Source organism: Theobroma umbraticum, unplaced genomic scaffold (genome assembly GCF_002168275.2).
Source record: "Theobroma umbraticum cultivar Fairchild unplaced genomic scaffold, ASM216827v3 scaffold_31.0, whole genome shotgun sequence".
Classification (NCBI taxonomy): domain Eukaryota; kingdom Viridiplantae; phylum Streptophyta; class Magnoliopsida; order Malvales; family Malvaceae; genus Theobroma; species Theobroma umbraticum.
In genome coordinates, this window is record NW_018397283.1 from 1,305,019 (window position 1) to 1,327,584 (window position 22,566).

Consider the following 22,566-nt stretch of genomic DNA (forward strand, 5'->3'; position numbering starts at 1 on the left):
TTTTCCAAGTTACCAAACACTGTCCCTGAATGTCCAGGTCTGTCTGTAACATTTGGATAAACATCACTTTGGGACAATCTGGAATTCGGATTACTATTGGAAAATCTGATAAATACAGCGTTTTGGGGGCTGAATATCCAGGGACAGAAACCCTTGCATGAAAAGTATTCATTGTATCAACCAATGGGGTATCAGACCATGTGCGAGGAAGTTACTTGATGATTCCAAAACCAAGATTCCAATTTATTCGTTTAACTATTCCAGATTCTGGAAACAGAAGTGAGGTAGAACTACAAGGATGCTTTTATTCAAGGCTAACTGTCACTATCCATGTTTACACTCAACAACAACAGCAGGAGGTTAAGAAGGGGCAAAAGAATAAAGAAAAAAAGAAAAAAAAAACTAACGAGTGCTGTCTCTATATCATATAGAACTTTTCTACTGAGGTTTCCTTACAAAAATTGTACACCATTCTCATGCCATGAGAACTAAAACAAGGGAGAATCTGTAGTGGTATGAGTAGAGGAAGATGTTGATGGTGAATTTGAACGAACTCTCCCTTCACTATGGCTGCTCCTTTCTTCAGATTGCAATCGTGGCTGCCTTTGCACAATCGCTCCTGATGGTTGGGGAAGCTTAGGCAATGGGGCAGCCACCGGGGTGTAGATTCCATTGGTTGGAGTCACACTGGCTGTTTCCCCTGATGCTGTTGTTGCTGCCATCGGAGCATATTCTGGTGGAGGTACCCATATGCCTCCTACCACCACAAATTGGGGTGCTTGTGGGTTGGCATTGTTGTGGACGGTTGGGCTTGGTCTCCTCGTGTGCAATCTATATTTCTGCAACAGATAAAAACACATGAAAATTTAGGCTATGCTATGCTAGGCCTTGATGTTTAATTCTGCAGAAAGAAATTCTAAGTTACGTTTACATTGTAAATCAAAGCTGAACAGGATGTTCAAAGCTGCAGCCTAATATTTACTATTTGGATAAATGAAGAAACATGGCTGCCTAAGATAGGTAGAAAACCATCTTAAAAATTGATATCTCACAGACTCGGACCAAATCTACATCCAAGGAAAGCCGTGTCAATATTGCTAAAGATGGTAGAGAATTCACTAGTCTAATTGCAGTGTTTGCTCAAAAGCAGAAATTTGACAAAGACGAATCTATCCTGATAGATCAAACAATCAAAATCTACCAGAATGTTAAAGAAAGATTACCAAGGAAATTAGAATAAACCAAAAATCACAATAATGATTCAGGATTTTAATGTACTGCAGAAAGTAATTAATGATTCAGGAAGATTAACTAATCGGTACTGCAAACCTGTAAATGGCTTTTAACTTCATCATTTGTAAGTCCATCAACCTTCATCAGCTCCCTGATTTGCTTTGGAGTAGCAACTGCAAACAAATTCCAAATTAAAATCCCGACACCAATAATTTGAAACAAATTCCACTGCAACAAATAAGAAATAATTTGACAAATTAACAACTCACCATGTGAACCACCGAGCTGCTGGAGGGCATGCAAGAAGCGCCTATGCAACTCTGGTGACCAACACCGCCTTTGTTTCTCTGAGATTGCCCTTCCTTTTCTTCTTTTTTACTGTTGGTGTTTCCATTATTGGCCTCTCCTCCTCCTCCTCCTCCTCTACTTCCACTTTCTGTTGTAGAAGTACTTGTAGCTGAGGCATTGGCTTTTCCTACCGATTGGACACTCTTCTCTACAGTTTTCCCTCTGTGGAACGGCTGGAATGCTCCTCCATTTCTCTTCACTTCCACCGCAGTTCCACTTTTACCCGCACCCTACAATTTCAAAAAATAAAAAAACAAATCCCAGAAATTATGAATGAACCATGAGAAAGAAAAAAATGATTACCTCTTTCAAGGGTGGATCTGGGGATTGATTGTTATTCCACAGCTGAACAGATCTAAGCCAATCTGATTTCTTTTTATCAGCAGCAGCAACATTCTTCTCTTTGGTGTTGGTATCGTGGTCTTTGGATTTATGTGATTCTTGTTCATCGTCTTCCTCAGAGCAATCGGAGCTTCTTTTAATTGGAATAAATTCTTCCAAAATAGGTCCATCACTCGATGTCTGCTCCGAACACTCCGATTGGCCTTGCATGTAATCCGTCGTCGTTGAACCCCCCGATATCTCTTTCTTGCATGCCTCAATCGCATACAACACACACAACAACAAAAAAAAAGCTCACAAATTTTAGCACCCAAAAGAACAATAAAGACAAAAAAAACGAAGAGATGAAATAATTTCCAAGACAAACCTTGGGTAACAAGCTCTAAACACAGAGGAAGCTCGCGTTGAAAGACTTGAATTTTACGTCTTTCTTCTTCTAAAGCTTCCACATACTCATGACATCTGCGCATTTTTTTTGCATAATCCATGTTTATCATAGCCTCTTTCTAACCCAGGAAACTTCTTCTCTCTTCACTTCAATCCTTTCTTCTTCTCCTCCTTCTTCTCCTTTTCTCCACACCTAAATTACAGCGACAGTGGAGGATAGTTATATGGGAAAAAGGGTTGGCTTTCAGACCAAATAGCATAGATAGATCCGACGAAGGTGAGAAAGGCAACGATGCTGTGAACACAAAAAAATTATAATAGAACAAAGGGATCTAAACAGAATCAGGAAGAGAATAAACTTGGGTACCAAGAAATATATACATATATAAAGCAAGGATATTTATGGATTAGTAAGAGCCAGAATTAGAGGGGAAATTAATAGAGAAAATGGAAGAGAAAAATATACTTCGAGGTCGGGGCGTCGCGTACCAAGACGAATCTTGGATGCTCTTTTGTTAGAGAGAGAGAGAGAGAGAGTTAGTAATATATAAAGGAAGAAAGAGAGAACAGAGTTTGAATATTCCAATGGGTGATTCGCTTTTCGTCGTTTCTTGGGGGTAAGCTGGCATTGACATCACCCCCCTTCCTCTCCTTATTTTGTTTTCAGATAAGATCAATGACTTTTTATTTTTAGAACTCCAGAACTGTCTTCTTTTTTTCTTTCTTTTTTTGGGACAGTGTTGGCCGTTCCTATGATTGTTTTGTATACTCTTCCACGTTTCTACTAATTGTATCCTCCTACATGTTACATGTTATAATTAAATAAAATATTAATAATTTTAAAAATAAATACAAACACAACACGTATTATGTTCTCGTTTACTTATTAATTTGAAGACTTTTTTTTAATTAATCGGTTTTTTCTTTTCTAAACTCACTCTAACACACTTCCTCTTGCATTTTGTCACAATACTCAACATTTCCAGCACTGTTCTAAATTTAATCTTATTTTTCTCTTTTTTATCTCTTTGTATCTTTGATTTTGACATTTTGTTTACAAGATAAATTGATCGAATCAATGACCTGTAGAAGAATATCCTAAGAATATGACTATGTGAGTGAAAAATTATCTTTTAGTACAAATATCACAATTTTCGAATAAAATATCTTTAAATTGTCTACACTTTTTTAGGAAATTGAAATACTTCTAAATAGGCATCTCAATCAAACCAACGGAACGGTGGACGGTTAAGAAAAATAGGAAGTGGATAATCCATAGGAACGCTCGCAGCCTATTATGTCCTCTTTATCTTTTCCGAGCTTTTAATTTGAAATTGAGAAGGGAATATACCCGCGGAGGGTGAGGAATCACGAGAGGCGTTACGGCAGGGACGGGGATCTTGTGAGCGTGCGCACACGCTTTCCCACGCCGCGTATCCATTACCCTTCCGCCTCTTCCCCACGGTCCTTCTTATTCTGCCCTTTCAACTCTTCCAAGGGCCATTTTATCAAACCATATCTCTTAGTATTGATACATTATAATTAATCTATCACAATTTTTAAATTATATAACATTAGTAAAAATATTACATGAAAATTATAATTATAAACCATAAGTCATAAGTTTTTATATAATTTTTTATTATAATTAAATAATAAAAAATTATACTGAACTAATCGATCTCACGATTCAATGACAGCGGCCAACTGGACTTGGATTAGACCCAGAGGCAAAGGATGGGGGCCTTGGAAGCCCTCGCTTCTCCCCCCCCTTCTCCCCCCCCCAAAAAAAAAAATTAAATATTTATATTATTTTTTGGTTTTATTTTAAAATTTTAAAAAAATATTTTAAAAAACTATTATAATTTTATCTTTTTAAATACTAAATTTTTTATTTCTATCTCTTTAAATTTAAAATTTTGGTTCCATCACTGTATTTAGATCCCATCCATGTCATACCAACTAAGGGATTATGATTAGAGATTTTGCATAGAAAAATCTCAATCATTTTCAACTGTGGAAATTGGGATAAGTATTTCTCAATTTCCCACAATGATATTGACATGTGGGGTGAGAAAATGTAGTAATTTTCAAGTAAAACTAAATAGAGAAGAAAGGGTAACAGATTTTTTTTTTAAAGGAAGAGAAATTCTCAATAAATTACATATAAAATAATTCATTTTTTATTTTTACTTATACGTAATTGATTTAAAGATTATTCTTGTATGTTTAAGAAATTTTCATCTTCTCAATTACACGTTCGAGTGATTATTATATATTGTTTATAAAAATGTCTTGTGCTTTTATCAATCGTCTTAATTAAAGATATTTTACAAAGAAAATTATTTATTAAATAATTCAAAATAATTTTATATAGAGAATACATGCGATTATCATTGAACAGTGGATATACCATTTATCTTGATCTTTATACCAAAACAAAACAAATTAGTGCTTAAATGGCAAGCACAAAAACTAACTCTCGACATGACCAGAGGTCCACTACAAGGAAGCTAATCAGAATATGCTTCACCTAGTCCTTATAATTAAATCACAAAAACACCTTTTTCTTGGGTAGCTAATAGCTAATCTATCAAAAATTTATTTCATTGATTTGGACTCCCACCATTAGTACATCAGACTGATTTAAATTGCAACTTCTTTTGGATTGTTTTGGTTTCATTGGATTCATACTTTTATTAAAGAATAAAAATAATCGTTCGGACGAAGTCTTAACGTTTTTCTTTGGATATATAAAACTATAGATAAGATCGACAATCTGTATCCAGTTTAAGAACCTTACATTGAATTAGAGAGAGATGGTGGATAATCATATTTTATCATGTATAATTGTGCCAACTTGATTAAGAATGATAAAAAAAAACCAGTATATAATTAATACGGATCGATTTACCTAATTTGCAAGCAAGCCATAGATTGACATATTTTATTAATCATATTAGTACATTAATTAACATTATCTTAACAAATCCAACACTTTTAAATCCATTTATTAAGTTCTTAATATTCAAGAATTTTTAAGATAATTGACTGTTTATATTTAAATATGTTAAGATACTTAACATGACTTATTGAATTATAAAAGATATTTTGTATCATATTTTGTGATATATATGCATTATAAAACAAATTAAATTGTGTTAATATTAGGATTTCTTGAAACAATTATTGAACGATATCATGTATAGTTATGTCAATCATTTTGAAAACCAAGAATCATTTCATTCATAAATATGAGAAAGATACAAGAAAATAGTACAATTGTTTTTCAAAAGAAGAAGAAGAAAATAGTACAATTACATTGCATAAAACAAACATGTCCATTATTCAACCCTAAAACTTGTGTTATATTCGAGTATTTGACTCATTAGTTGATGCATTATCCTTCTGCCTAAAGAACAGGGTTCGAATATCTCTTTTCATTAATTATATTAAAAAAAAACCCTAAGTCTTGTGTTCGTACAAAATCATCTGTGAACTCATTTACAACAAATTGAATGCCAAATCTCGATGAAACCATTAAACAAATTATCAAATTTATGTCATAATTAAATTACGTGATCTTCGAAAGTTTCGAGCTTGTGTCAATGGAGTATTTGAGAGATGAAAGGCATCAAATTAGTCAATGGGCCCTTTATACAGTTAAAATCTGTCCAGAATTCAAACCAGTTTCAAATAGGCTTGTGTTGGGCCTTCCGAAGGTTCTCTTTGGGTACAACAAACAGATATGACAAAAGCTTTATTCAGTGGTGGCTAACAAATTAAACATGCAACTTCAATTTTTTTTTTTTCGTTTTCTAATTTTTAACAATGTGGCTTGCACCCTCATTAAAGATATGCATAAAGAAATAAATATAGGGATTATTAATGAATAAGAAATTATAAAAGAGTAAAAAATATAGTATGAATAATCTGAACAAGACCCATGAAAATTTTCATTATATTGTTTGTATTATTTACATATACTGTCATTATTTTGATCTCCCGTTTTTTATTTTCAGACTATTAAGCATAATGTTTAATTAATGAATATGGTTTCATCTTCAAGTAAATTTTTTTCCTTTGTTTGATGTATATAGGCTGTTTGGTTTATGAGCTTCGACTATGTTAGCCTTAAATTTAAAATAACCATAATTTTATGCTTAAATTTCCATATTATATATTTTTTCACAAATTTGTATTGAACTTCAATTTTTTGAGAAAATTGGAATCGATCTGATTCAGCTCCCCTTGAATTGCTATCTGCACATAAGATCATGAGACTATACATATATATATATTTAAATTTCTCAATTGATACATAACTGTTGAAATTTAAAGAGATTTTGAAATAAAGATATTACATTCGAAATTCGGGTAGATATACAATAAAAGGAGTATCTAAGACTCAATATTTAATTAAATATAAAGCTTCTTGAGCAGTGGTCCAAAATTTGTTATGTTTTCTGGAAAGAAATAGCTTGAATTTGCTATATCCATTAACAAATGAAAAGTAACCATGCGTTTTCCCTTATTCCTTTCCTCATTAGGGTTTATAGTCTTGTGTTCTTCCCTGACATCTAGGTCAAAGAGATATTAATCATGGATAGCTAGGAAGTTGAAGGGAAAAGACAAGCAAATTAAAAGTAGACGAGTTATGGTTTTGGGGTGGCAGTGGGGCAGATGGGAAAGTACACTGTGACACAGGAAGAGAGAGGGGGTGGGGCGGCCATGAAAGCCTGAATACCAATACAATCACTCACTGTTACCTTTCCCAAGTTTCCTTTCTCATACAAGACCAAGAATCGGCAATCTTTACTTTATCTTTCCCCTCATTCATGTCACAAATGTACTAATATTACAAAGCAAAAGCCATGCGTGAGCTACAGTTTTTGTTTTGTACTTTCTTGGCTCGTGTCCATTCAAACAAAATTCGGAATCCAATAAGCAAAGTGAAGAAAGACAAGAGACGAGAAGAGAGGGGAGGGAGATCTCTAGTTTAGTGAGCCTTGATAAGAATGGCGTCACATCATATATGTTTTACTGTTGGAATTCTCATCAGAGTTTAGTCCAACATTGAATATTGTAATGAATCACTTCTTCTTATAATTCAATGAGAGAGGCAGAGGAATTAGTGAAGAACATATACATGTACATCATTCAGAGGTTGCATAGATTGCCTCAACCGAAGGGCAAGGAATCAATGGATGAATTAATCTCTGCAATTGGAAGGGATCAGAGAGCAGCCAAGTCTATCTTGTTTTCTCTGTCAGCATTTGCTGCGGTACTTTACTTTCTTTGATGATTTACAAGCAAAGCTAGATGGCACAATTAGTGGTCCTGCAGCCTACTCCTAGAATTGTGTTCTAAACTTCTGGTTCCAGCTTTTCACGTGGAGATAATACACAAAGCTGTTGTTCCAATCACATGACCCTCCTGGCGGTTCCAAATTCTAGCGTAGCATTAACTCTTGGAGAGCATATAAATGCATGCATTATCATGTAGTTGGCTAAGTGCATCAATTGTTATCTCAATGCATGCTTTGAAACAAATGATGATATCAGAAAAGAAAAGAAATGTCAGTTCTCGTTTGGTTACTAGCTATTATATACGAAAATGACTGTTTTCTGATGTTGGTCCTTATTTTTTTGGCTCTCACTCATGTAGCAAATGTTGATTCCACCTTTTGGCTTTTCTGTGAAGAACCTTATCCGAACGAATTTAGAGTTTCTAATCTAGTGAATTCGTTGATGTTTGTTCTTTAAAAGGAATCGACTTTTTATTACTCTCTTGTCTAGCTTTTTAATTATGTATTCTGTATCGTACCATAATAAAATTATACAATTTTAAACATATATTTCAACGAATTAAAATTTAAGATTTTAAATTTAAAATTTTATCGTAAAAGATAAATTATTGTTTATTTATACATATGAATGGGTATCACGTTCTCTTTTGTAAAGAATAATAGGTAATTCTATTTCTTTGTCTAATGAATTAGCAAGTTTAGGCATGGAGCAAACAGATTGGGTTCCTGTAAAGCCACCAGGAACCCAAGGCTAAATCTAGTACGTATCTTAAACCAAACATTTCATGGACTACGGTGACCCAACAGCCAGTAAGAATTTTGCTGAATGGCATAGATTTGATGGGGCTGGTTAATTATTACACCATTAAATTTAAAGGTTTAAGATATGGAGTATGCATGTCTGTGTGTTTACCCCTTTTGCAATCAAAGGAATGGCCCCACAAAACAATTTTCAGTTTGGACCATTCAATGTTGAAAACCAGGGGTTGAATCATGAAAAACAACTGTTTCTATATCTCATTGAATTCGAGTAGGTAAAAGACAGAATCATCAAAATTATCCTCTCACTTTTTTCTCTACAGTGAAGAATCTTCACATTTCTATGCCGTGATAGACATATGCATGGATTGAAAGATTATGAATCTCGCAGAGCTCTCTCTCTCTCTCTCTTGCGGGTTTTTGTCCAAATTGATCGTGAATCATGTTACCCTTTTCTTCTAAAGACATTTATGGATTGCTGCAAGCTATGGAGCTCTTTCCTGCCAGATAAAAATCTTTTGTCTTCACTTGGTATACAGTTTGGTGTCTTCGTCTTTTCATCATTTTGCTTTGCGTATTCAATTACGTATTTAGTTTTATACTATAAAACGAGACATTAAACGAAACACCAAATAAAAGTAAAAGATTTTTGCTCTTATCCCGATATGATAGATTTGGCTAAATCAACATATTTAATATTGTAATTGTAAGGGATAATTTAGAGTAGTTGATGATATGTTACATGGGAGTAGGAAGGACTTTATTTAGTTATTTATTTATTTTGTGTGTTTTTGAAGTTGCGGTTATTGGTTTCCATTGATATACGTATATGTTCATTGATTGCTTTTCTGCAAACTAGTCCTTTCTCTCTAGTCTCAATTAGCTCCACACAGCAGGAACACCTAAGCGCCTTTATCACTATCACTATCTCTTTAAATAACAAAAGTGGGAGAGAGAGGTGCTCACGCCTTCCATTTCTACAGTTAAAATTGCTTCATAATATCTGCTGCATGATGTACATTCATCTCTCATCACCCCGTCTCACTTTTTGGCTGAGAAAGAAGAGAGAAAAGAGTAAATGCGGGCAGGAAGAGGACTCAAAAGAGAAGGCAGAAAGAGGGATGGATTAGGAGCTCGATAATCGAGCGTTCGAGCAAGCTGCAGAGAGAGTGAAAGGAGTGTTAGTGACTGTTGGTACGCTGTTCTATGCATCTTTTCTCCATCCCTCTCTCCTTCTTTGCCGGTTCCTTGTCTCCTCCATTCCCAAACACGCCAAAACCCAATCTATCAATTTCCTCTCCTCCACGTACTTTCTCTCTGTCTCTCTCTCCCTCCTTTATCGATATATACTCTCACTTTCTAAGGCGTTCTTTCATCCATAACGTCAAGTTCTCATAAAATGAACGATTAATGATTTGAGAGCATGTAGTGAAAGTGATTCTAGAAAGTGTTTCTAGCAGCTTACTCGAGCTTTTTTCTTGTTACATATATAATATTATTATTTATATGCTCAATAAGAGAAAAATATATATATATATATATATACCATTCTCTCTTTTTCATGTAATTAGCAATCATCATCATCATGCAATCTTCTTCCTTCACCTACAACAATATATCCTTCAGGGAGAGCGCCTGCTACGAAGCTGATGATGCAGAAGATGAAGATTCCATAATCTTGTCTCTTGGTCCTCCAGGACAAGGTCAAGACATTTCCAGATACCCTTTATCATATCCTGCCTCAAACAAGGCCCCCAACTGTCCAAACCCTACTAGCACTGATCAAAGTGGTGTGACAGTTGCCCTTCATATTGGTCCACCAGCCATTGAAACCAGCTCCAGCAACTCTAATGACATTCGTAGTAATAAACTTGTTGAAGGACAGTACTGGATTCCTTCACCCGCGCAGATCCTCGTTGGTCCTACTCAGTTCTCTTGCGCTGTCTGCAACAAAACCTTCAATCGATACAACAACATGCAGGTTCCAAATTACAGAGAGTACTGATTAATTATTATATGACAAAATCATAAGCATTGATTAGATTATTCTATGACATGAAGGAATATCTTGGTGTTTCCACTTTTTCCTATATTTTTTTTTGTTTATCTTTTTCCCCATGCATGTTTGAGAATGTGTTGTGATATTCTTTGTGCCATTTGTTTCTTCTTGATTTTATACTTAGATGCATATGTGGGGGCATGGTTCGCAGTACCGAAGAGGCCCAGAGTCCTTAAGAGGGACTAAACCAGCTTCCTCTATGCTGAGACTTCCTTGTTACTGCTGTGCTGAGGGTTGCAAGAACAATATAGAGCACCCCAGGTCCAGGCCATTGAAGGATTTCAGAACTTTGCAGACACATTACAAGCGGAAGCACGGGGCAAAGCCGTTTGGGTGCCGGAAATGCGGTAAGCCTTTTGCAGTCAGAGGGGATTGGAGGACTCACGAGAAGAACTGCGGGAAGCTCTGGTTTTGCATTTGTGGGTCTGATTTCAAGCACAAAAGGTCCCTCAAAGACCATGTCCGAGCCTTTGGAGATGGCCACGCTCCACATACAGTGGAATACTGTGAGGTTGAAGAAGAAGGAGAAGAAGAAGAAGATGACGATGATAATGATAATGATGAAGACAATGAAGATGGGAGTCATCGTCCTCTTTTCTTTTCTAATTAATTATAGTGAGTACTTCTAACTTTTTAAGTAATCAAGTTTTGATCGTGACTAATTATGGTTTAAGATTCCTTCAGCATGCTCAGTAAATGTTTCAATCTATAGAAGAGGAAGGATGATGACAACCAATTTATATAGTGCAAACAAAGCTTATTTTCCTATGCATTTAATGTTCAATGTCGTGTTTCAATCTTCTAATCCGAGTATCTTTTAATTTCTCCATGAATCTTTTTTTAGGTAACAATCACCCACCCTAATCATAGTTCTCCATGTAATGAAAATTTTTTATTCATTCATATTAATTTCAATGAGATGACAAGTTATAATTGACTACTAATATATACGACTAACAATATGACATAATTAGAAAATTAATACATTATTTCACTAAACCAAATATATATATATATATTGAATCATGAAAAATAATACATAATTTGATCAAAAACCAGTTATATATACTCCGATGGACTGATACCTTAATGCCTCGTAAACACATACCAATTAGTATTCAATGCCGATCACATTCTACCAAAACTCCTAAAAACATTTAAATCCAAAATTTGGTAAAGCAAACCAACAAAATAACAAACCCTAGAATTGGAACAAGAAAAACCCTACACAAGCTTGAAGTTGAATTTGAAATCTAGGGGTTACAGTTGAGGACTTGTATAAATACTTATAGTATACACACAAGTATACTATAAGAGAGAGAGAGAGAGAGAAGAGCATAGTATTTTATTACTTATGGAAGGTGTTCAAGTAAATTCAGGAGTGCAGATAAGAAAGCAGAGAGACAAGTAGCAGTGGGAGTCACAGATGCTACTGTTGATGGCGTTTGCGAAACAAAAAATGCCATAGAAATCCCGGACTCACTCTCTTTAGTCTCCTCGTCTTTTTTATGGCTTAACTCTGACTCAGTGACACACTCTCTCACATGTAAGAGAGTGAGAGTGAGTCATTGTTTTTATCAGTCTCTCTCAGCTTCGACTACCACTACAAACACTTTGATCGAGCCTCTTTTGTCAGTCTCAGCAGTATCAGACACTGAGAGCGAGATAGGGACCACTGATATATATATATATATATATTCATTTTACTGCTTTTGGGGTTTCACCCAAAGTCCTGCTTTTCTCCTTTTGCCCTTTTCAGGCTTCTGTTCCTTCTTGCCCGTCAGCCCTGGCTAACGTTAACCATGTTATAAATACTTTTCCTAATTAATTATATACACATGCATGGCCATGGCATGCAATGTTTGTTGTTCTTCTTCTTTAAATTAATCCTCCATTTTTTTGTCTTTAGAGTGATAACAAATTTAGATATATGCTGTACATATAGCCAAGCACGCAGGCAGGCAGGCATGCCTATGGTTAATACAGTTACTGATATCATATGTTATTGATATTGCGATTTTCTTCCCTTTCTTTTCAAGTGCTGCAATCCCGATACTGTTAATACTAACATATAATTACTTTTCAGGCAAAAAAAATATTTTTTAAAATATTTATCTTAATTTTCGTGAAAGTTAAAAGAAATAAACATTTAAGATTAATTGGAACAAGAAATAAATAAATATAAATCTCAGTTTCTTAATTGATGATCTCCTCAGACCTCACGAGCATGATATTGATAAGGAAATGTGCAGAAGCAGTAAGAAAGTGTAAGATCCCAGGCGCACAGTAACAGCTTCTATATCCACTAGCTAGTTGCTCTTTTTTTTTTATTGATGCATGGTTTCTCTATTTACCATATGATATACAGTAGAGAAAGATCCATGAAAACTTAATCATTAATTTGCATGGAGTTTAATTTAAAACACTGATTAAGTTGTTGCTCCATAGTTAATTAATTGATCAGATTTTGTCCTGCAAAGTCAAAGAATTTACTATTTAAATCTCTACGAATATATCATAATGAATCTTTATAAATTCTCGATATGAGATTTGAGACGTTAAGTGATTATTAATTTCAATTGTCTTGGTTAATGACCTATATATGTACTTTAAAAACAAAAAACTTTCTATCCTTCAAAAATCAAGCTTTCCAGTTTTAGACAATGACTTCAAAATCAATTAGCTCTTGGCACAATTACATGGTCCTCCACTCTGCTACATATGTAGGCTAAAAGAAGCTTTTTGCGACCAACAAAATAAAGTAGTCTCCACTTTTCTAGCTCCCTCCTGTAATAATCAAACCTAAGGCAGCAGAACCCCAACATGAGCAGATGATCTCTGCACCAACATCGAGTTCTTTTTTTTTTTTCGTTTTTCTTTTCTTCCAGTTGAATTTCCAGTTGTAAAACCTGTAACTAGGCCCAGGACATTTTGGGGGTATCTGCCCGGCTGGTAGCTAAAAGCAAAAGCAGGATACGTCAAAGGATTCGAACTTGGAGTAGGGACTTTATCCTTTTCGTTTTCTACATGGAAATTGTTGAACCAATTTGATGTGGCATCAATCACATGAAGCCCCCAATGCCAGTGAAAATACTTAATATTTACTAGGATTCAGATAGATATTTCCATAACTCACATCATTCAGCTTGAAGAGAGAGCTTTTATTCCTTGTACCAATCTCAAATCATCAGATTCCAGCTGCTAAAAAGACAATTGAAATTACTGGTTTCATTCTTATGTGTTGTTCTTTGAACCAATTTGAACCTGCTTTCGGAATATTAATTTATTAGCAATGTCAGAAGAAGGAAAAAATAAAACTTAAAAAACCATTATTGCTATGGAAATAACTTTAAGAATCTCCTCACCAGTGTCTTCTTTCTGATTGCTTGGTTTGGGTCTAACGTGCAATTCTTGTTTAATACTTCTTCAGCTTGGGTGAGGAGGTCATTTCTGACCTTCTGGTGTCAGGGGTCTGGATTCTGATTTTGGGTTTAGAGTTTATGTTTGTTTTTGTTGAGGTTTGGGTCGTTTGCCTTTACATGAGTGAGGTCCAATTAACATCGAGAAGGTCCAAATGTTATAGCCTGCATCCCTTAGGCTGACTTAGGCAGACCTTGTTGCAATGATCCAGCTACTACCAAAGAATGCCACTTCCAGGATGGTTTCTGTGTTTCTTACATCCGTCAAATCAGACAGCTACTCCCATGATAGAAGTTCATCATTTTATTGCTGAAAGCTTGGACTAATCGTTTTCATGTCGATTGTTTTCATTCATAAATTCATGCCTGATTGACGACATAATGAAATTGCTTTTAAGTGCTTGTAGAGTGCTGGTCATAATTTGATAAGTTTGCATCCTTAGAATCTAATCATACACCGCAAGGAAATCACAGTAAACCTCACAGTAACGAACACTAGACAATAAAGCAATTTTCAGGATGGCTCCAGGGACCTGGACTTTGATTCTATCTTTTGGCCTTTGATTCTATCTTACTTTAATTCGATTTTAATCAAAAATTGCTCCCCCAATCTAAGACTACTTTAGTTCTTGGAAAATTGGACATCCATGGTTATATAGAGGAGGTGCTTCTGGAATTTCTTAGATGAATGCATCTGACTGAAAATGCTCTTGAAGATTAGACAGACAGGTAATCTCTTACAATTGTAAAAGAAGAAAAGAAATTACTCCATACATATAAAGAAAAAGATCATCTACCCGCATATAATAGGAAAAAAGAACTAGCTCAACAACTCAAGGTAGGAATTGGGATCGGGTCAGTTGGTAAAGTTTGGGATAGTTCCATGAGGCTCAGTGGCTTTAGCAGCCGCAGAGGGCTCGACGGCAGGCGATGGTGCCACCGGCTTTCCTAGAATCTCAGCTGGCAAATCAGGTATCCCTTTCAAGTAGAAAGTATAAAACAGCTTGATTGGAAAGACTATCTGCTGCAACTTGACCTGTCCGTACACTCCCTGGAAGATCCCGGAACCACCAGTCACAGCCAAGTAGGAATCCTCGTACGTTAGATATGGTCCCTGGACAGATATATGGCCATATTCACCAAAGTAGAAGCTGTAACTGGCCTCGTATCGGTCACCCTTTTTCTCCGGAACGTGTTGGATTAGCACGCACAGTCCAGCTGTGATGCCTAACCTTTTCTGCAGGTCTCCAGTGTAGAGCTTATTGGTGAAAGGAACCAGGTCACCAAGAGAGTTGACAGGTTTTTGGCTTAGTTTTAGAACTGCAGGGCTGTCCCTGTCTCGCTCGTTGATTTCATAAACGCATAGTTCTTGCACTTTTGCTGAAAGAAAGCATTCAAATTTTGGTTTCAGCACAAATCTTATAGTGAAATTTTGGTCAAAAGTAGAGAATTTTGTTTGAAGTACTTACTGGGTTTTGAAGTGTCTGGTGTGCAGTCCTTTGACTTGTTGAAGAAGAAGAAGGCTGTGGTAGAGAAAGGCTTGGAGCTTCTCGAGGTGAAGGAACTTTTATGGCTTGATGAGATCTTGAGGTCATGGGAGGGAAATATCTGTGAATACGAGAGGCTGGAACCTAAAAGTCTGTGAGGTTGGGAAAGTGAGCTGCGATCAACGAACCTGACAGAAGAGATTGCTTGCAGAGAGCTGGTAGATGCCATTGACTTTGTAGGAAAAGTGGGAGAAGACAGAAGCCAGATCAAACGAGGTTGGTGGGTGGGAGAGGGGAGATGGGCAGGGCCAGGGCAGCTTAGGAAATGAAAATGAATACGGGTTTTTAAATAAACCTCAACAGGGTATTTGTTTATATATAGTAATTACATATTTTATGGATGAATACGTGGGGTTTTAGGATAAATGGACGGTGCAGACTGGCCGCTTTGTGCTGCTTCGTGGGGATGAAATGCATGCTTCTATCTCATTTGATTCAGACCCAAACTTCACCGACTCGTTTATGGAAAAAGACTCTAGTCTCATCGTACCTCCATGATTAGCTTAAAAGTTAAAACAGGAAAGCCCAGGATGGTTCACTGCCATGGCATTTTGTCGATACGTTCCTGGCTGCAGGATAGCCATTATTTTCTTTCTTTTCAATAGGAGAAGCCGTATGGGCCAAAACTACAATACACAGAACAGCTAGGCATGGATTTTCTATGTTTGACGGACTGCTAGATGAATTCCCCTTCTTCTCTGGTGAAAGGGAAAGATACAGGTGGTGAAGAGTTTATGCTGTGGGAAGGACTAATTAGATCTGGACTTTTCTACTATGTATCCAATCACTATCAAGCGGCATTTACGGGTCAACCAAAGACATTCAGGAGAAAGCTAGAAGATGTTTCTCATGTCTCAACAAATTCAGCGGTGATTAGCAAGAAAATACCACCGGCCACATTTCAACTAGAAGGAAAAAGGGAGTAGTTATGGATGAGTCATGCATAAATTGCTTGGAAAAACAAACTACCAATCTTTCTTCACACTAAACTATACATCAGAATTGCCTTTGGCTAAAATATAATTTCCATTTTCCAACAACCTTAACATTATGTCACTTTACAGGAATCCTATGAAGGCAGCCAATGTTCACCTTTTCTATATATGCATGATATAGAAAAACATAATGGTGGAAAGAAAATATAATCAATTAAATGATTTGTGTGTCAACATTTTGTCAAAATTTCGGCACCAGTTCTAGTAATTAGGATGGTATGTTCAAATTGTGCAGCAGGGCTGCCATCCGCAGTCAAAGTTGTCCAGTTGTCAGGCCATGTGACACACTCGATGCCTCCCAGTGTAAGAATTGGTTCTGCAGTGAAAATGTGGGATATGGGTCAATATACATACAAGAACTTTGTTAAAGAAAGAAAATAACAACCACTGATATTCTATGATACTTTCAGAAGAAAAGCCAAACTTCCTACTCAGCGTCTAAATGTTAAGAAAAACCATCAAAAGTATGTTTAAAGAGCCATGAAGAAGCATCTGATCTATATGTTACAGGTAAAATAATTAACTTTAGATTTCACCCTGATAAATTGGTTACTGAACACTCACTTTATTTAACAATCTGCCTACTAGCTAAATTTTACACCGCTGTCTCGCAGCTATTAACGGAGAAGCAGATAGAACAATAGTTAGATGCAGTAGAAGCACAAAGATGGTGCATTCCAAAGCATCTTGTACTGTTATAGAGGTTGCCACAAATGGATTTAAAATTCTTAATATGTGCTTCAGGGGTGCCATAATAAAAGACAATTACTTGGCACATGGTAATGAGTAGTTGCAAATTGCTGTGTACTTGTGTTCTGCTATATGAACTTTAGAACAATGCATGTTTCATTCTCTGCTTCCCCATCCTTACATAAGTAACCAAAATAAACCAGAAAGTTCAGAGACGTTGCTTGATCAACTGATCTAAATATCTCCTAGACATGCATTGAATTAGAGCTATTGACTATATAAGACCTAACATGTAAGCAAAGTTAGATTCATACTCACCAATGGTAAATGTTTGACCTTCAACCATGACGCCAGGATTTTCGTTACCTGTCAGATAATCAATAATAACATTTAGAAAAGTTTTAGACAAAAAAAAATCAGATAAAATATACATTGTCAATCTCAACCAAAAGAATAAAACATCATCGCAATGTATATGCATACGTGAGAAGCAATTGCATAATATATAGCAGAAGATATCTCGAAAGAAGCTGCTTGATGGCAAAAGGGATTCACACTGTCTCAAGTTTATATTCATGCATTCAATATAAGCCAAATTGCAGAGCAGTTCAATGCAGAGCAATTGAGAATAGTTTTTCCGTTTCTTTAACCCATAATAATGCCAAATTTGGTAATACTTCAAAAAAAATAAAAGATCCTTATACATCTGAAAAATACTTACGGTGATGCAATATAATTGGCTCAGAATGGAAAACAGTCCCGACACCATGCCCAACAAAACGCTCCACCACTCCGTAACCATATTTTTCAGCATGCTCACTGAGATGATAGCAAGAATATGTGGTTAAAATGGACATGAAGGTTCAGGAAACCATTCAACATGCTACATATAATCAGAGAATGAGGTTAATGACATGTTCACCATCATTTCACTTTATCCAGAGCATTAGGCAATAAGTAGACTTAAGCTATATCAGAGTAGGCTTGTTCTTCAGGCCAAATAATTATAAATACAGGACACAAAGAGTAACAAAAAATTATCACTTGTCAATGCTAATTATTAGAATGTTATTGCTTCAATTATGTTACATAAACCCTAAGTCATAATGAGTTTAAGTTTTCCATGTAGTTGATTAAGTTGTAACACCAACAGATGACTCTTGACCATTTCTCATAGTTTAACCATATCAGTGCATCAGCAATTCTCCAGGTAAGATGATTGTATAATTTTATATTTAGAAATCTTTATTTCTTCCTAGTCCAAAATAATAAAGAGGAAAGATGGAGAGATACGAAACCTTATTCTTTTTCCAATTTTCTTGAAACTAGCACCATCTTTGCAAACAGCTATGCCTTTCTCCATGCACTCCTCAGTTACCTTAAAAAATGTAAGAATGAATACAAGTAGTCAATTACATCAATAATATTGTTAATAAGCCGTCCTCTAAAACTAATCATATTCCATAGTAAGATGGCTAATTCTTAAAGTCCAAAAACAGCAAATCAAGATTTCAATACACAAGTGCAAATACATGTTACAAGCTCTTCAAATAATAGTAGAAATAGAATTCTAGAGGTCCTTATAAATCATAGTAAAACTTACCGTTACAAGGCGCTTAACTGCACCACTAACATCTCCACAGAGAAATGTCTTTGAGGTGTCTCCATGATAACCCTAAAAACCAAAGGATATGCCATGCAGCTTTTCATCGTCAGATAGTGCAGTTCAACTAAAGGTATAGAAATTGATGACCATATGTCTGGCCAATATAAGTAAATAAGTTCCTAGAGATGTCATGTGACAGACAACAGATCAAAAAATCCAGAACCATGTCCTGATTTGATCCCAACTCATCATACTTTAACCTGTTCTAGATTCTGGAAAGTTGGCAACTATGACAAAAATGACAGGTGAACTGAAACAAAGAAATGATGAGATTGATTTCTAAGAGCATCAGCCATATGGGTTTAAATTAAGGACATACATTTAGGTACACAGTCACGTCAATGTTTATTATGTCTCCATTCTGCACCAAAGTGTCAAAGATGACCATTAGTGATAAGATATATTAGCAACACTGTATAAACATGAATGACCATGCACCAAACCTGTAGCTGCCGAGAATCAGGTATTCCATGGCACATGCACTCATTAACTGAAGTACATACACTCTTGGGAAACCCACCATAGCCAAGAGGTGAAGGATAAGCACCCGCCTCAATTATCATCTGGTGCACAGCTTTGTCAATTTGATCTGTTGTCACTGATGGCTGATAAGATTTTTGAAGAAAATACCAAATGTCAATGTTATATAAGTAATATACATACATACATATGTATACACACACAAACACGCATGTGCACACGCATATACGTGGTTGGCAGTTAAAATGACTTCAAAGTATATAAAGCGCTTAAAAGATATCAACCAAAATGATAAATTAGTATATTTATTAATAAGCAAAATCTAATACATAAAATAATCAAGAAGAAAGAAAAGGAATCCTATCTCTCCAATTAGACAAAAGATGGAAAAAGAGAGAAAAGAAAAACAAATTTCTCATCCTGAATTATTCTCTAATTAAAATAATAATCAGCAAAGAGGATGATCAAAGCTTACTCTAGCGACAACCCATGGCCAGCAGACTAGAACAACTTCAGATAAACAGGAAAATTTTATCTTCTTCCATTAAAAAGAGAAATTGATGGGGTAGAACAAAACAAAAAAATTGTAACTTCTTACCCTAACTAATGTTCCTGCATAGTCTAAGACTCGAGCAGCAAGCTCACATGCAGCCCTCATTTGAGCAATGCCTTCAGCATCATGAATCTGATGCTCACTAGAAATTTCGGGCAATATATCTGAACTTAAATAAGGAGGCTTTGGTATATGGTCAGGCACAGGAAGACGTGATGACACCTTCCCGCACCTCAAAGGAGGCCTTCTCCTAAACTTTTTCGTACTCTGAAGTTCACGCTCTCTGCATAAATTCAAACAATCCCATAGTCAATTAAGTAAGCAAAATGGATCCACTTCAAACTTATATACTAAGAATGATAATAGTATGAACTATGAAGCATTTAAAGTTTCATGCAACAAGCAAATGGTATGAATTCTTATCTCTTATTGCAGTATTAATTCACTTGTGACCTTGTTCTCAATTAGAGAGTGAACCAAAGTGAATAGTGGGGCAAGGGGAGCCAAAATTTCTGGCTTTAATCTTACAGCACCAAGACAATCAACTTGGGCAACTTTAATAAACCAAGGCGGCATATAGGATGGATATCTAAAGTCCCTAAATTTTTATGTATAGGCTTACAAAACCACAATATTTGAGAATTTCAAAAGCTAAAACGCTGCATACTCCATGCACATAGCTTTGTATTGGAAGTGCCAGCAAGAAGTAATGACCGCAGTTTCCTTTCTCCTTCAATGTAACCAAGCAGCCAAATTATACAAAAATATTCAACAAGTCCTCGAATAACCCTCTACCCACAATTTTCTTTGCTTGGAGGCAGCAGAGCATCAGATTGAAATGAAGCCATCCAACAGTCCCTTTGTAGATTTTAATTGAAACGATAACATAAAATTGTCATATCTCCTCCTCATGTGATGATCAACCAAACCTTTTCACCATACATTATGTTATAACAAATGCATGATTTCTTATAACGTATATCTACCTTTCAACAACTCCACATCAAATTCTTATCCAGCATAACCAATTTTACTGTAGTTCATAGTATCAAAATCTACCAGAAGATGAAAACTTTGAATAAAAAGGTGAAAGCTTTTTAACGCATCTGTACCAAACCTCCTTATTCGCATTGCTTCGTCTAAACCCGACACCTTCTTGGAATAAACAACCAGCTTATGTTGAAAACGACGCTCTTTCCCTGAATGGTTAAAGCATTAAACATGTTGCAGAAACAAGGATAGACCAACCCATCATTTCAGTTGTACGAAATTGAAACTAACAGAAATTGAGGAGTGCCAAACCAGAGAGAGTAGAAGCAGAGGAAGCGAGCGGGAACCCCATGAATAAAGTTGATTTTGACGGTGATGATAACACGTGTTGGCCATGTAAGGAAGATGATAGTTGTGAAGAGAGGCCATGGGAGAGTGAAACAGAGAAACCCATTTGCCAGAGAGTTGAAAAGGCTTTCAAGATAATGCTCCACCACAGTCACTCGCAGGCCGCCAGGGGTTTTATATGGGTTTTACTATACCTATTTTTATTACTAAAATATAAATAAATAAATAAATACGGCAAATATTGTCCAAAATTTTTTGGGCATTTTTATGGGCTGGGCCAACATACAAGCACATCCAATACTTCGTCGTCAACATTAGCAAAGAAATTAATTCGTGCAAATGTGGAAAGAGATATAAAATTTAATTAATTTTTTATATTTAAATAAGTAAATCCGTAATCATAATTTATAATTTATACTTAATATTTTACCGAATTATGTTCAATTAGATGAAAATTTACATTGACAAATAAAGATATCAAATATGTAAATAATGACAGAAAAAAATAAAAAAATATAAAGCAAAATAAAGGCAAAAAAAAAAAGAAAAAATAGAATATAGAAAATTTGGAGTAGGTTTGATGAGTGGTAATAGTTTGATGAATGGTCCACGTGTTATGTCACCCTAACCTAACTTTCCTCACGTTAGCAATTTTCGTTTGATTACGTGCTCATGGGCCATGCAATTTTGCAAACATATGACGTCCAATAATTTTAGTATAAATAACATTATATACAAATAAAATATTATATATATATATATATACACATAAAGGTTTTTTTGTGTCGGTTTGTTTAATTAACTTGTTTGTTTATTAATGTTGAACATGGATGTAATAATACAATACATATGAAACGTGAAAATTATTTTATTGTAATAATTATGTCTGTTTATAGGCAGCCGAGACAGTTTTCCAACAGACAATTATATTTGTTTCAAATAGAAACAATTTCTTTATATCTTTAATAGTTGAACCAACAAACACAATTGTGTCTTATTTTAGACAAAATCTATTTTTGTCGATTTTCAACAATTATTATTTGTTGAATAAAGAATTAAAAATATATACAAATAATTAAATATTAAATATAATTAATTTCAATCCCATTCAAACCAAGAAAGCCCATCCATGATCCATTACTTATTAGAGTTTAATTGTAATATACTTATACTGCTCTCTATGTAAATGACTTATTTTCCTTTCCTTTTTTCAATATGAAATTTGAACTCATATTCATTATTATTGAAAATATTAAACATATTTTTTTAGTGCACACAGATCATTGTGATATATTCATTATATATAGCACCGCAACCATATATTTATTTCAATATAATAATATATTGTCGAATAAGTACATTTATTTCAATCGGTCGGGATTGATTTGGGACCCTGACAAGTCCATTCATTAATTGTCTTTCACTATTATTCTTTTTTTTTT

At 35.2% G+C, this 22,566-nt stretch overlaps 4 protein-coding genes across 5 annotated transcripts; 1 reads left to right on the forward strand and 3 right to left on the reverse strand.

Annotated features, from left to right (window-relative positions):
- Positions 1–211: 211 nt before the first annotated feature.
- Positions 212–2,900, reverse strand: LOC110428208 (transcription factor HHO2-like). Its single transcript, XM_021443957.2, is given in 6 exon segments — positions 212–839; positions 1,330–1,406; positions 1,503–1,586; positions 1,589–1,811; positions 1,885–2,186; positions 2,291–2,900. Coding segments are annotated over 6 exon segments (1,167 nt in total). The 5' UTR covers positions 2,421–2,900; the 3' UTR covers positions 212–488.
- Positions 2,901–9,962: 7,062 nt separating this feature from the next.
- DOT5 (C2H2-like zinc finger protein) lies at positions 9,963–11,114 on the forward strand. The gene is made up of 2 exons (XM_021444155.1): positions 9,963–10,358; positions 10,561–11,114. The coding sequence occupies exons 1-2, from the start codon at positions 9,963–9,965 to the stop codon at positions 11,044–11,046; spliced, it is 882 nt and encodes a 293-aa protein (XP_021299830.1). The 3' UTR covers positions 11,047–11,114.
- A 3,436-nt stretch (positions 11,115–14,550) lies between these two features.
- AOC4 (allene oxide cyclase 4) lies at positions 14,551–15,943 on the reverse strand. Its single transcript, XM_021444072.2, has 2 exons — positions 15,325–15,943; positions 14,551–15,235 (listed from the first exon to the last, which is right to left on the reverse strand). The coding sequence occupies exons 1-2, from the start codon at positions 15,569–15,571 to the stop codon at positions 14,712–14,714; spliced, it is 771 nt and encodes a 256-aa protein (XP_021299747.1). The 5' UTR covers positions 15,572–15,943; the 3' UTR covers positions 14,551–14,711.
- A 411-nt stretch (positions 15,944–16,354) lies between these two features.
- MAP1C (methionine aminopeptidase 1B) lies at positions 16,355–21,286 on the reverse strand. Of its 2 annotated transcripts, none has more exons than XM_021444071.2 (10): positions 21,089–21,286; positions 20,904–20,985; positions 19,832–20,069; positions 19,197–19,358; positions 19,073–19,114; positions 18,691–18,762; positions 18,386–18,465; positions 17,809–17,906; positions 17,406–17,453; positions 16,355–16,713 (listed from the first exon to the last, which is right to left on the reverse strand). In XM_021444071.2, exons 1-10 carry the CDS (start codon positions 21,228–21,230, stop codon positions 16,568–16,570), a joined length of 1,110 nt encoding a protein of 369 aa, XP_021299746.1. In that variant the 5' UTR covers positions 21,231–21,286; the 3' UTR covers positions 16,355–16,567. The 2 variants fall into 2 exon arrangements, with proteins under 2 accessions (XP_021299746.1, XP_021299744.1); XM_021444069.2 differs by having other exon boundaries at positions 21,068–21,286.
- Positions 21,287–22,566: the final 1,280 nt, after the last annotated feature.